At 47.3% G+C, this 13,423-nt stretch overlaps 1 protein-coding gene across 1 annotated transcript; it reads right to left on the bottom strand.

Moving 5' to 3' along the window:
* Nucleotides 1-509: 509 nt before the first annotated feature.
* On the bottom strand, nucleotides 510-12,598 carry LOC142591098 (uncharacterized). Its single transcript, XM_075703480.1, has 2 exons — nucleotides 11,274-12,598; nucleotides 510-1,903 (listed from the first exon to the last, which is right to left on the bottom strand). The coding sequence occupies exons 1-2, from the start codon at nucleotides 12,559-12,561 to the stop codon at nucleotides 513-515; spliced, it is 2,679 nt and encodes an 892-aa protein (XP_075559595.1). The 5' UTR covers nucleotides 12,562-12,598; the 3' UTR covers nucleotides 510-512.
* Between the last annotated feature and the right edge of the window lie 825 nt (nucleotides 12,599-13,423).

Below are 13,423 nucleotides of genomic sequence, written 5' to 3'. Positions count from 1 at the left end.
CATTAAGTTAAGATAGTGCACTGCCGTGAAGTTTAGCAGATGGCCGCGGGATCAATGATGAAAACTCCTGGGTATGGCACTCATATTGGTGCTTAGAGGTAATTTACCGGTACACCTTCCGTGCGCAGAAGCTATCTCTGGCTTATTTTCAGCTTGAAGAGCAGCGGCGCTTGCGCATTTATTTCTCGTTATGCGATCATCAGTGGACTAAATACTTGATTTGTTTTTGTTTGCGCTGATAACTAGACTGTATGTTTGGCGATGGGCTTTACATCGTGGTCATTACTAAGTGTAAATGGATGCTGGAAACGACGAACACACACAGACGCATACACGCACACGCACACACGCACACATACACACACTAGGAATGCTTCACGTGAGGTTGCGGTCGCTCGAAGTTGGAGAATGCGGATGCATTCATTCACGTGGCCTCGCCCACGTTTACTCAGACGTTCGAAAATTTGCAAGAAACTTGCGAGAAACTTGCGGCAAACGCAAATTACACATATTCAAGCAGCAAAACAAGGCGGCGCAGTCGCCCGTGGTACCTCAACCAAACACTCACCAATAAACGATACGTTGAGTTTAGCAATGTTCCTGCAGTCGATGCCTATTTTCGTAATTGTGGCGCACGTTCTCAGGGTAGCATCTTCGATGCGTTTCACCATTTCCACGAAGGACTCGGCAGCTTCGGTTGGCACTAACGTTGAAATAATCCAGTAGGGCAGCAGGTCTTTAAAGTGGCTGCCAGTGATTTCAAGGCACGTGTCGATGCCGCCAGTCGGACTCTCGGACCGAAACTTGCCGCGCATAACGTAAACGTACTTAACTACCTGCGCCAACAAAACGGCCGACGCGTAGAGGCGAGCTCTTTCCAGCGTGACGCGGGATAGAAGAATCACGACCTCTTGAATGTACGCCATACCGCGAGACTCTACGGGACTTTGTGGTGAGTACCACACCAGGCCTTCAGGTGAAGCCCTGTTAAGGGCGTCGGCCCAGCTGACTCCCTGGAATGGCAGTTCCAAGTCGCTAAGGGGAGTCCTGTCGAAAGGCACTGACAGGTCAAATAGCGACCTGCGGCCGTGAATTTGGTCGTCGAGGTGGTACAGAACGTCGACGTCACTTTCATCGGCCGTGAGACCGTCGTCTCCGAAGGTCGCGTTCAGAAATTCCAAGACGTGATCTTCTCCCAACGTCGAACGAAGCGTTTGCCCCGCGTCCAGACAGATCGTGTGCCGCCTTAAGGTTACCGATACGACCGACGCTAAGCCGCTGCTCAGGCTGTTGGCGACGACGAAGTCCAGCAGGTCTTGAAAGGTTTCCATCGAGGCGGTGTCCCGTCCGTTGGATGATCCGTTGAAGCCCATCGTGGCGATGACGTCGGTCACAGCTGTAACTGGAGCGGCTTCCCCGAGGAATTTTCGACAACTGTCGTAGAATGCCGCCATGTTCGTGGCCTCTCCGCTGTGAACGTCGCCATTCCGCACCTCGTCGGACTCACCTAGGAGGCTCAGTAGCGCTTTGCGAATACTCAGGGTGTAGTTTTCTTCGCCCTCGCGGCGGTAACCAGGTCTTTGCTGGTTCCAAGCGCGCCACCGCCCACACGCGAACTGGTAGAAGTCGACGCAAGGGTCTGTCGCAAGGTCTGCCGTGTCTGCGATGGCGTCCACAGCACGTCTGCAAGCTTTACTTGCGCCGCAGTACTTGACCAGCTCCTGAAACAGACCGGCCTTTGGCGGTGCCGGCGAACGGGTGGGTCTTCTCGAGAAGATCAGGGCTATGACGAGAGACATGATGATCAGAAATGGTATGCACAGAGCCGACAAGAGGAGATGCATCTGCGTCTTGCTTTCTGGGGACTTCTGTGTAAACCTTGATGGTCCTATGGATAGGGGATCTAAAAGCAAAAAAAGAAATCGAAAAGAGAAATTCGTTTGCACCAGCGCTTAAGACACCCACAGCAATTTCTTGATTAAAACTGTGGTAAAAACTGCTTGTTAAATTGCTTCATGGAATATGTCTGCACTAATGTCTACACTGGAAACGTTATAAAATGCGTGATCAGCCGATATTAAGGAAGGCGTATGTGCGCATTCTTGTGATTGCCGTGTTTCGTTTCGGTAAGAACAGCCGTTATAAGTTTAGCAATAGTACGAAATACTCAAATTTTTGAAGAAATGCTCTGATCGTGTTAGTTCACCACTGTCATGCAGAATGGACACAACGTAGCGTAAAAAAAAGTGTGAGAGCAAATGAGCCTGCTGCCAAACCATGACTTGATCGTAAGGATTCTACCGGCTACGTAACGGCCTCCATATGCAAGATGTGCATACATCACGCGCCAGGTACTTAAGGAGGAAAGGACGATTAGGGAGTGACAATACTTCAGAAAAGATCAACTATATTTCGACATAATTTTCAGATTGTTTCTTTCGCGATTGTTTGCTGAACTGTTAAATAAGACTACCTTCAGTGTCAATAAATGTCTGAATGCGGATTGGATAACGGCTGTATGTTTGGACAATATACTGCTACTGGGTGTTGACGAGCGGTTCTAGAATAGCGTCTCTGACGAGTTTTGACGTTCTGTGGCTGTTTGGTTTGTCTCAGTGAGGCCCTCGATACTTTCCAGCGTAGCAAGTTTAAATGGTATGAAGTAGGTTACTAAGTTGATGATTAATCGGCCACTTGAGTTCTCAGCTAGTCACTCCTGGACCACACAAGCCCGGTGGGAGACGTGAAATCCATTGTATACGAATGCCGCCTAATGTCGACGTACACAGAAAGCCTCACTGTTGATTATGCTGTGCGATCCTGCCTGACAACGTCTACCGTTCGCTTTTCAGGGTTTTCGCTCATGATGGCCTCTACATGTAGAGTTGTTCAACTGCCCGAACAGCGTCTCATTACTGGGAGAGGGTACTCCACATTGTCGCAGAGTTGTTAACTTGACGTCATTTCTTGTCTCACACAGAAAACAAACAATTTGATAACTGTCAAGCTTTCGCCGTCGGAGTTGCTGTGACTGCATGCTGCTTCGCCTCCTTTGCCGGATTCTAAGCTGCTAGACTGATGTTGATGTGCTAGATGGCTTACCGAGGGGTTGATTGAAGACCAGTGTAAGCACCTAGATAGATAGTGTTAGAGTGTTAGTGTATATAGCGGTCCAAATCTGTGTCCACACATACCTTGCCTACGCTGCACAATACTTGGATTTTAAACTGTGTCTGTTATTAGAAAGTGCCTAGGTGTACCAGAAATATACTAGAGTAGGGAAATTCATGTTGTGTATCGTTGCGGGAACCTGGGAGCGTGTATGGAACGCACAGAAGAATTCCACTCTGCTATAGCGAATTACGTAGAATGTAATCTAGGTTTGAGACATTATCCTCTGCGAACGAAGGAATATTTGTTTGGGAAGATCGCTGGACAAATTTAAGGGGAGGTGGTTTATTAGACTGTTTTATTCAGTGTGATTAATGGGAGGCTGCAGCTTATAAGCTGCCGAGGCCACTCTTTTTCTCTGAAATGATAATTGTGTTCAAAGCGAAGGCCATAAAAGGAGCAATGATAGAAAGAAAATGTATAATTTTTACTATTCATGCAAACCAAAAAATAACTTTGCAAAATATGTACAGTTGAATACTGGGCGAATATGAGGCACGCCGTAGTGGGGGATTCCGGATTAATAATGACCATGGGAGGCATCTTCAACGTGTCCCAATGCGCAGGACATTACCGTTTCTTTTTTTTTTCATTTCGCCTCAATCAAAATGGGACCGCCGCGACTGGGCTTCGATCCTGCGATCTAGTGCTTAACAGCGCGACACCGCAGCGGCTAAGCCACCGCGGTGGATATTTATGCGCAGTTCACCATGACACCCCTGTTGATTGCCAGATTCCAATCACAATACTGACGCACTGGGTCACAAGATCCACAATTACGCGATGAAACAGGGAGAGACGTCAAGAATTAAATGTGGTATATAATGATGAGTAGCACATGAAGTAGCCTAAGGCTTTCGTAGTGCTTGATCGAAGATATAATTTTCTGATATACCTGTAATAATTAAAGCTTGCCATAAAATCGTAGATATCAAAGCTGTCTCGCACAACGCTCCTTTCGGAAAGAGATAGAGATAAAAAGAAGAATGCTACCGAAGAACACATTCCATTGCTATTGTTTTTACGCTAACGTTGCAGCCGAACGCAGATTCTCAGTGGTGCAGAAAGATGGCGCTAGCGTTTGATTCGTGTCTAGCTCACGTGGCAGTTCGCTGTCTAAGAATTACGCGCAAATTCAGGCGCCGAAACGAACCATTGGCCATACCTTTCCGGTGTCGTGAAATGAGGCGAATGATAAGAGGCTCTAAAATTGAACCCCGATTTTCTGGCGTACCGCTTAAACAAGCGGCTGTTCCACTATAGAGGCGTATATCCGCAGGGAATGTTCACTGGCCAGATCGACCTGTTTTGACCCTGTGTGGTGGCGCGGCTGGGATCGCTTCTCCTGCCGGCTTGCTTCAAGATAATCCGAACGGGTGTCTCGCCTCATGCTTCCGTGCCTTGGTTTCGCGCTGTCTCCTTGCGTTACGCGCAGAGAATCCAAAATTGCTCTCGCCAGCTGTCAACACAAGAGAGGTTGTCGTTGAGACAGGACGCTAGAAAGGAAACTCGTACCGTGGGTTTCTCAAATGTCTTCAGATAAACGTATACGTCTGACGTCTCTCTCCAAATTTCTCTAAGGGCTTGTTAGACGAATCCAAGATTTGTTTTGATGGAAATACATCGGACGTTTCTCGTTCGTTTTGCCGTGTTTGAGGTTAGAACGCGCCGAACAGCGTGTTTGCTGAACAAGGAAGTACAGGTTCCCGACGCGCCAGCGCCTATTTTGTGCATGTTAAGGTGCAGCGCACCTGCTGCGGCAGCAGCGCGTTCTGATTGGCCTGCTGATCGTTCGTGTAGCTTGCTGTAACGTTGCTCCCGCACCTGCTTCCATAGAGTTTATGCGCGCTTTCACAGCAAAAAAAAAGCACTTATTCCAGTCGGTGTCCCTAGACTCCAATCTATAACAACGATGGCTCATCGCAAATAGAGCAGTGCTGCAATTAGCTTCGATACCGATCCACTGAGTGAGTGGTGGAAATGTGTTCGTGCTGTAGCATTTCACAATCATGGAGACGTTGAAATACCCAAACTGCAATCCACCAGTTAACGAAATCGTTAACTCTCAAAATAAGGGTAGTGAAATTCCGTACACAGTAACTAACTCCGCTGCCCGCCCTTCAAGTGGTCCTCAGTTGTTGGCGAACCAACGCCAGTAACACTTGTAGACTTTGCTTTGTTGCTCAAAGTAGCTTTTTTCTTGACGCTTCTTGGAGAGACTGCAATAATCACATCCCTAGGCAAAGGACTTATAAAAAATTTAAGCACTGATAGCGCGGGTGACGGCGTCGTATAAGGCGTCGTAGCTCTGCATACGTTAGAAAAAAAAAATTCAGCCATGTCAGTAGAATATACACTTGTAACTTCAGCTGTTCTACGTGCACTTCAAGTAGGTAATGCTCTATGGATGGTAATTCGCGCGAACATGATCGAGAATACACGCACAATAGCTTACTTCAAACGTAACCAGTGACAAAGCGGGTGAGTGCTCTCTTTTATAACGAAAAACACAGTGGATGTGTTAAATGTATGATCGAATAAATTGTGGAGTAGAACGTACGTAAAGCTCACGAGAATTGGTATTCGAAATGTTGAAATCAGGAAAATCCATGCTGGACAGAGATGCACAGATCGCAGTCAGTGGTTAATGTCACAAGTACAGTAACTATCGCAAGTCGGCCGCTGTGTCAGCGCTTGCGTTGAAAATGATCCGATTGTTACTCTGGGTATACCTTGCACTTGACGGTGCACTAGATCTGGCTGTCGAGCAGCCATGAAACCACGTTGCTTGCTGTCACTCGCCATTATGAGAGGTTAGCGGTGGAAATGTTCTCACCGCGTCAGAGACGCTGGCGAGAGTTTAAAAAATAAAATGACATACAAAAAAATTAAGCACTGAAGAAAATATGCTCCGACAAAAATCGAACCGCGCACCGCAGCGCGTCAAGCAGAGGCGTTACAGCAACGCCGCCACTGAAGGGCACCCAAACTGCTTTTCCACCGGCCATATTAATAACTCCCTCGAAACTGTTACGACCTTCGTCACACTCATTTTGTTAATTTCGGCGTTTCGAAAGCGGATTATTCTGCGCTTCGCGTACATTATACTATCCAATAACATATATTTAACACCTAGAGCCACTTTTCAGCAATTGTTTTGTTAGATTAGCGATTCTTCAACCGTGCTAGCGCTGATCACTGTCGAAATGTGTGCGCTTCACATGTGATGACGGGAAGGTATGAATGTATGATGAGGAGCTCTGTACGTATTTTAGCCACTGTATTCCGAATGTAGTGCGAAGCTTCGTGGAAAGCGGTTGCCGAAAAGCGTTCTCCTTATGGATTCACCATTCGGGCGTATCTTTAAGCCTACAAACTGGATTGTTCACGCGTGTGTGTGCGAAGTGATTTTAGAGAGAATGGAAGAGATATGTGTAGTGTCGTAACTGTCTCTCACAGGAGGACACCTCAACAGCACTGCACGGGGAAAGGGGTGCCAGATGTCTCTTTTATTTGGTTGTCAGGAATACTGAGTCGGGGCTGAGACATGTGCTTCTCTCATTAGACATCTTATGGCTTCCGGGATTTCCTGTTTGTGCTTGTTGCTTTTTCTTTAAAATGCTGAAGACGAAAACGGGCTTGGCACGCTAACTTTCCTCAATGGCTAATGTAAGTTGATCGTTCTCAGAAACCTTCGCAGTTGAGGAAAAGCACGTCATGTTTGTATGATCGAACCCGGGACCAACGTCTTTCAGGGGGTGGTTGCTGTACCGTCTCAGCCAACCAGGAGGCGGGGAGAGGCCGATTAATTCGGCAAGTCAAAGTACGGGGACCGGAAATATGGCAACTCAGTTCTATGGAAGTGCAACTTGCAGATTTACACAGGACTGATTCGTGCAGGCAGAAAATTTACGATCGGCGCCTACCGGCAGCGAAGACGACAAAGCACTACAGGGCGCTACAGCGATAAAATAAAGTATATAATATGAAAAACGCCTTAGACAACGAGCGCCGCCACACAGAAAACAAGAGAGAGGAGTGACAGGTACTATTACAAAGAAGCCTTACTTCTCGTGAAGTTCACGTGGATACATGTTGAGCGCATCCCATATGAAACGGCGTGATGACTGATGCTAGCCAGATTGTTATATCCTTTTTTTTTTTTGCATACTGCCGCTTAAGAAACGTGCTTCGTGCAGACACACAACTTTAACTGGAAAGGAATTATTGGCTTTAAAGGTACTATATTTTCATTAGGATTGTTTCCTAACTGTGTGCTATCAATATTCGAGCCGTATTTGACTTCTCCACCGATTCATTAAGCTTTGCCCTATATTCACAAAGCCAAGGGACCCGGATGGCGTAGCTACGTGCTTATTTAATACCTTTAGGTGCATACCGCAATGTGTTAATAAAATATTTTCTGAGGTTATTGCGCCATATTCATAGGCTACGCATGTATATTCGTTACCGACATTTCTTTATGGTGTTTCACCACCTTCTCACATATCCTCATTTGATGACGAAAGCAGCGTTTGAGTTTGCGTCGCTAGCTTCTCTACCCGGTATTCGGTATGCCTAAAGTCCCTCAATAATTTCAAAGTAGTGAAAGGCTTTGATCCAGCCGACGACGCCAGTGATAGGCTGATCGGTGACATGTGACCTTGCTCCGCCCCTTTGCCGCAATGAAAGTTTCTGCGCGCCGGCCGAAGTGGACGCGTTTCGGCTGTTGTGCTATGTACATTGCTGCGAAAATTTTGTTGCGGGAGGGCCGAAACGTCTTGTCGCTGTGTGGTTGGGTGCCGAAACCGGACGAAGGACGGAAAGAAGTTATTTGGCATCCCGCGCGGCAACCAGAACCTAACCAGAAAAAAGTAACCAGAAAAACCAGGGGGGGGGGGAGACTGAACCATCAGTAACTGCTCGACTATGCGAGAAAAGTAACATAGAGCGATACGAAGGTGCGAGAGAAAGTATACACGTCTGTGTGCAGAGCTGCGGCAGTATTTCATTCGCGCGCATGAATGTTGACGGCCGAAGTTTGTGGAGATTATTCATTTTAGTGCATTGTGGAGCACGTTCACTTAGCAAGTGCAGTACGACCTGGAATGCAAGTAAATAGTGGGGCTGAAGCGCATTAACTCGCTGACAAATATCCGCATTGCGTTACGTGCGATAAAAAATCACAAATTTCAGCAGCGAATTCTACCTTTACACTTCCTTGTGTTTGTGCGCGTGTTGTTAATTGCGCCTTACTATATGTCTAAAAAGTCATTTCCAACTCTGCATATCCTAATCGTATTTTGGGCATTGCATAAGCGAATGAATATATTCCTAAGTGCCTGCATTACTGTGCTTTTAAAAACAAATATGCAGATCATAAATAACAAATAACAAATGGTACTGGCCATCCAATAATAAAGTATAATACAATATATCAAAGTACATTACATTACACATGCGAGCTCGTTCCTTCCAAGTTTTCGTTACGTTTGAATATGTTTCAGTAATCGGTGATGCCATTTTATTGATGAAAAACACAACTGCAAATTAACATAAGGAAAACGCCAGAAGCGATACACGGATCGCCAGCAAAGCACAGTGTAGTAATAGCTAGGCCAATTCGCGTGCGTTTTGTATAAGGTCCTTCTAAATCTTACGGTGCTTTAGCGGTGCACGGAGGCGAAAAGGCATAAACGCAAAAATGTGCGTCATGATTCAAGTTTACGCGGTGACGTCGCATGGTTCGCGAGAACAGTCAACAGCATTCACACACGCGCACACACTACGCTCGATGTTGGTGTGCCGCGAGATTAGATCGCGTTGGCAGCCCGAACACGATGATCGAGGAGCCTTTCTGACACGATCCATACCACAGCTTCAGAATGTCACGACAGTTGCATTGGCCGGTAGCACTGAGCCACGAAACACAACAGTCGTCGTATAATCGCTACACGACAGACACACTCAGCGGCAAGAAGACTGTTGGCGCACTCGTTTCCACAGACACAGATGATTTTGTTTAGTTGCCGCGAGGGTCGCACGTTTCGGCGACGTTATGTCGAAAGTTTTCCGGTCCAAATGACTGTCAGCCTTTTTATACACGAATTATTCGTTCAAAGTAACCGCTATGTGTACGCAGCACACTGACAAACAAAGGAATTCACAGAGCAAACGGAATGAAGCGCAAGCAATCACCAAAGCACGCGCGGAGATTGAGCGCAAACGAACGAAAGGTGAACATGCGGAATCGAGGCGATCAAGCCCTCATTCCACTCTCTTGAGCGTTTTTCTTTCGGCGCTTATATGAAATTAAAGGACCACATTTAGCAGTTCGGGCCCTTATTTCGTTTTTTCACCACGGTCAGGCACCAGTAGGTTTTACTTCCGCGCGTGTGCAGATATTTTTCACCTCATGAATGCCGCGGTGCCGCGGTTTAGCGTGGACGCCGTCTGCTACAGTACTTCCTAGGTGGAGCGCGGCAGATGTCGCTACCTTACTATAGAGGGAGCTTAGATAGCCGTGGTCGCAGCGCCATCTGTCATAGATTTAAGAAAAGAAGTCCTTTGAATGAACAAACAAACAGCGGCCAGTTTTTGAGGCTATAAATAGGAGTCGACCGGAGGCGTGCAACGGGTACCTGCCCTAATCGTGCCGGCTGGTCTCGGCAGGTAAGGGGGTCAGTGATATTAATGGGGCGCTACAGGAAAAGCCATGCAAATCGGCAGTACGCTGGAAGGTAAACTATAGGCTAACCTCTGACGATGGTGCTATTGGACTACCGCGCGAAGTTATAAGTCATTACCATTATTATTAAAGCTTCAACATGTTGAGAAGGTATAGTAGACTTTATATAAATCTAACTGAGCGCAGAATCATGCGCATGGGTGCGGCAGATGAGTATGCTGCAAACCCGGCGTGTTGGCGTTGGAAGTGCACCGTTTCACTATTTGTCATCTAAAGCGACGCCACCAGCGCCTCTCGAATAACTGAGACTATAGGGAAGAGATGAAAGCTTACAGCCTTTGAAAACAAAGCAGTTATGAAAAATCGGTGAAAATAATAAATTGTCAACCACCCGACTGTAGCACGAAGCCACAAATTATACAATTACGGGTTTCTCAGAAAGAAAGCTTCATAGTTGCTGGAAATTTCACCCTGTTCCCGGATTCTAACCCGGGACCAAGGGCTTATCGGGAGCGTTAGTTTGCCGTTTGAGCTAACCGGGAGGCTAGCAGATCGCAGAGCGAGGGTGAATTATTCGACAACTGGAAGCCCTAGCTGGGAAATTCACTACGGCAAATCACTTGTGCGGAAGCTCACAAAGTGGAGAAGAGTTATTAAATGGTAAAAAGAAAACTGACGGGAAATAAACCAAATGAATAAGTTCTCTGGGCTTGCGCGGAAATGAATTGCCGTATTCGGTATCCCAGTGCTCTGCGTTGTCGAATACTTCGCCATTGCTCTGCGTTCCGCTACCCTTCTGGTTAGCTCCAATGGTAGAGCAACTACCGGGCAATGTGTTGGTCCCAAGCTCGAAAGCCGGACCAGGACGAATTTTCGGTCAGCTGCTAACTATTCTTTCCGAGAAACCGGTATGAGTTTCCTTTGTAGATTTACGCTAACAATTGAGTCTATGATAATTTTTTTCTCCTTTCATGAACGTTCCTCCACCTTGCGGGCTATTTATCATTTACCATGATTTACTGTTATATACTAGCAAGTGAAGCCTGCCTTTGCGTTGCACCGTAAGGTGAAATAGTATAACACAAGCTGGAAGACGGACGCAAGGCGGGACACGCACGGTGCTGTTTGCGTTTTCTTGTGTTCGTGGTCATCGGTTGCGTTGCTAGAATATCCTACGATGTTTTGGCAACAAAGAGACATTGAGCGCTCTATGTTTCAGTTTGGTAATTGTAAAAGCCAAGGAATATAGGAAATATACTGTTGCATGAAGAAGCAAAGCGTGGTTCTCACAAGTAATTCTCACAAAGTAAGGAACGAAAAGAAAATAGTAATGAAGGAAACAGAAACAAACTACGGGGCCGCGGTGATACTCCCAAAAATATGTTTCAAAAAATGGTTGAAAAGTTCGACTTACTCTCGGAACGGAGCGCCCATACAGCTCCTGGAGCATGCGGGTCATCATCGATGCTGGAGAACTTTTCGCCATCAGCAGGTGGATTAGAACCCAAGGTTGGTGCTCCTGGCTTCATCGAACAGCTGGAAGATGGCGCCAAAGCGAAAACATGGGTGGCTTTCCGCGGCTGCTTTTCATCTTCTAAGGCCCAGTCGATCTCAGTCATTGCGCTTGAGCATTGGGGCCCCTTGACGCTGACCCCGGATGCTATTTCTTTGGTCCTGGCATATTCCGAAACGTCTCTTGCCATCTCTCTTGTCAGCACCTCAAGCACCGTGTTTTTCTGCGGGGACGAGACATCTGTCATATCTCGGTGCACTTGCGAGATCCACGATTCTCCCAGAGACCTTAGCTTGGAGGGGCCGGATGACATGGTATCCGGAAAAGGCGCCTCCAGCTCCGCTAAGAACGGCTTCTCGAACATATCGATGCATAGCTCGTCCACATTAGAGGCAACGGCTTCGCGCTGTCCCTTGGGTTCTATATCGAAGCCTGGCTCCTGCGCCGCTTCACCGAGGTGGCGCCATTGGTACCGTTCATGGCACAGGTCTTCACGCTTGGTAATGTTCTGCGTTGAAGCAGGTTGCGGGTGCGCGCGTTCGCTGACTGATCCTGCAGAGGTCGAGCTCTCGTACGCGGGAACTGCCATCGCGTCTTTGACAACCACAAACGTTCCGCTGTTGGAGTGACGTCGGCGAAGCTCCGATTGAGTCCTCTCGTTTTCAGCGGTGTCGATCTTTTTTTCCTGGGATTCGCTGTCCGGCCCTTTTTCGCACTCGGTTTCCGGCGCTTCTGACGGAGAGGATGTACTAAGCCTGCCCACGGGAACTTCGCTCTCTTCCGAAGTCGAACGCCTCTCCTCCGAATAGACGGGGCTTGAAGACGAGGCATTGAGGCCAACGGCGTCCGAGTATTTGCGCTTTGGTAAGCGAGCGACGCCTCCTTCGTCTGCTACAGATTTGAAAGCTGCTCTGGAGGAAAGCCCACCCCTGCGCTTCGAGCGTCTCTTGGAACGGGATCTGCGCAAGCTGTGCGGCAGAAGCGTCATGACGGAGGCCGCGCTGTGGTGGGAGAGGCGACGGATTCCTCCTAAGTTGTGCTCCTTCGGAACAGCTGCAGAAGACGACGGCTCCACGTCATCGTTGGCATCCACCGCCGAACTTTGCGGTGAGGCGAGGGACGGTATACTTCCTCTAGGGTGCCTCTTACCTTTGGCCTTGGGCTGGTGCTTCCTCTTTTCGCGCATCATCGTAGTCCTTCTGCTGCGAAAGGCTTTCTCGGTAACCGCAAACCTAAAGATAGCGTCTCTGATGATGATGATGATGGCCTCATGTTATGGCTCATACCCACACTGGGGGATTGGCCAAGAATTGGGTGCTGAAACGTTCACCTATTCTTTTGAAGTGCCACTTATTCGATGAGAACAAAAAAGAAAATTTAACGAAAGAGAGAAGAAAACATACAAAAACAAACAAAATACAAGACAAAGTTAAAAAGTTATTCGTTTTGTTGACTGGATGTAACTGCAAACGGCATCAAAAACGTCCCTGTGGCTGCCCCCTGTAACTGATATCTTCCTCAGTTTCTTCTTCTTCTATCATGCGTAAGTGAGCACGCAGAAAGCACACCGAGACAGTGATGACAATTATTGCAGACAGTGACACATACGCATAAGGGTGATTGACGAAGAAGATGGTGTTATAATAAGAGTGAAAATAGTAGCAGTAAAATGTAATAATTGTTATAGTAGTAAACCTACAAATTATTCTCAAATGTATATTTACGTTCTACCGTGAATTGAAGAGTGCGTGTTGTTTAGCAATTACTGTAGTATCATCATCATAATTAGGCTGGCTACGCCTACTGCAGGGCAAAGGCCTCTCCCATACTTCTCCAACTACCCTGGTCATGTGCTAATTGTGGCCACGTTGTCCGTGCAAACTTCTTAATCTCGTTCGCCCAACCAACTTTCTGCCGCCCCCTGCTACGCTTCACTTCTCTTGGAATCCAGTCCATAACCCTTAATGACCACGCTCATCCAGCGCCTCCTAGATAGCTGGCTTGCGCACTCTGCTTTACGACATCGTGCTACTTGGACCGAAATTTCCACT

The sequence above is a fragment of the Dermacentor variabilis genome, chromosome 8 (genome assembly GCF_050947875.1).
Source record: "Dermacentor variabilis isolate Ectoservices chromosome 8, ASM5094787v1, whole genome shotgun sequence".
NCBI classification, from domain to species: Eukaryota; Metazoa; Arthropoda; class Arachnida; order Ixodida; family Ixodidae; genus Dermacentor; species Dermacentor variabilis.
This window is presented reverse-complemented; position numbering and strand designations above follow the sequence as displayed.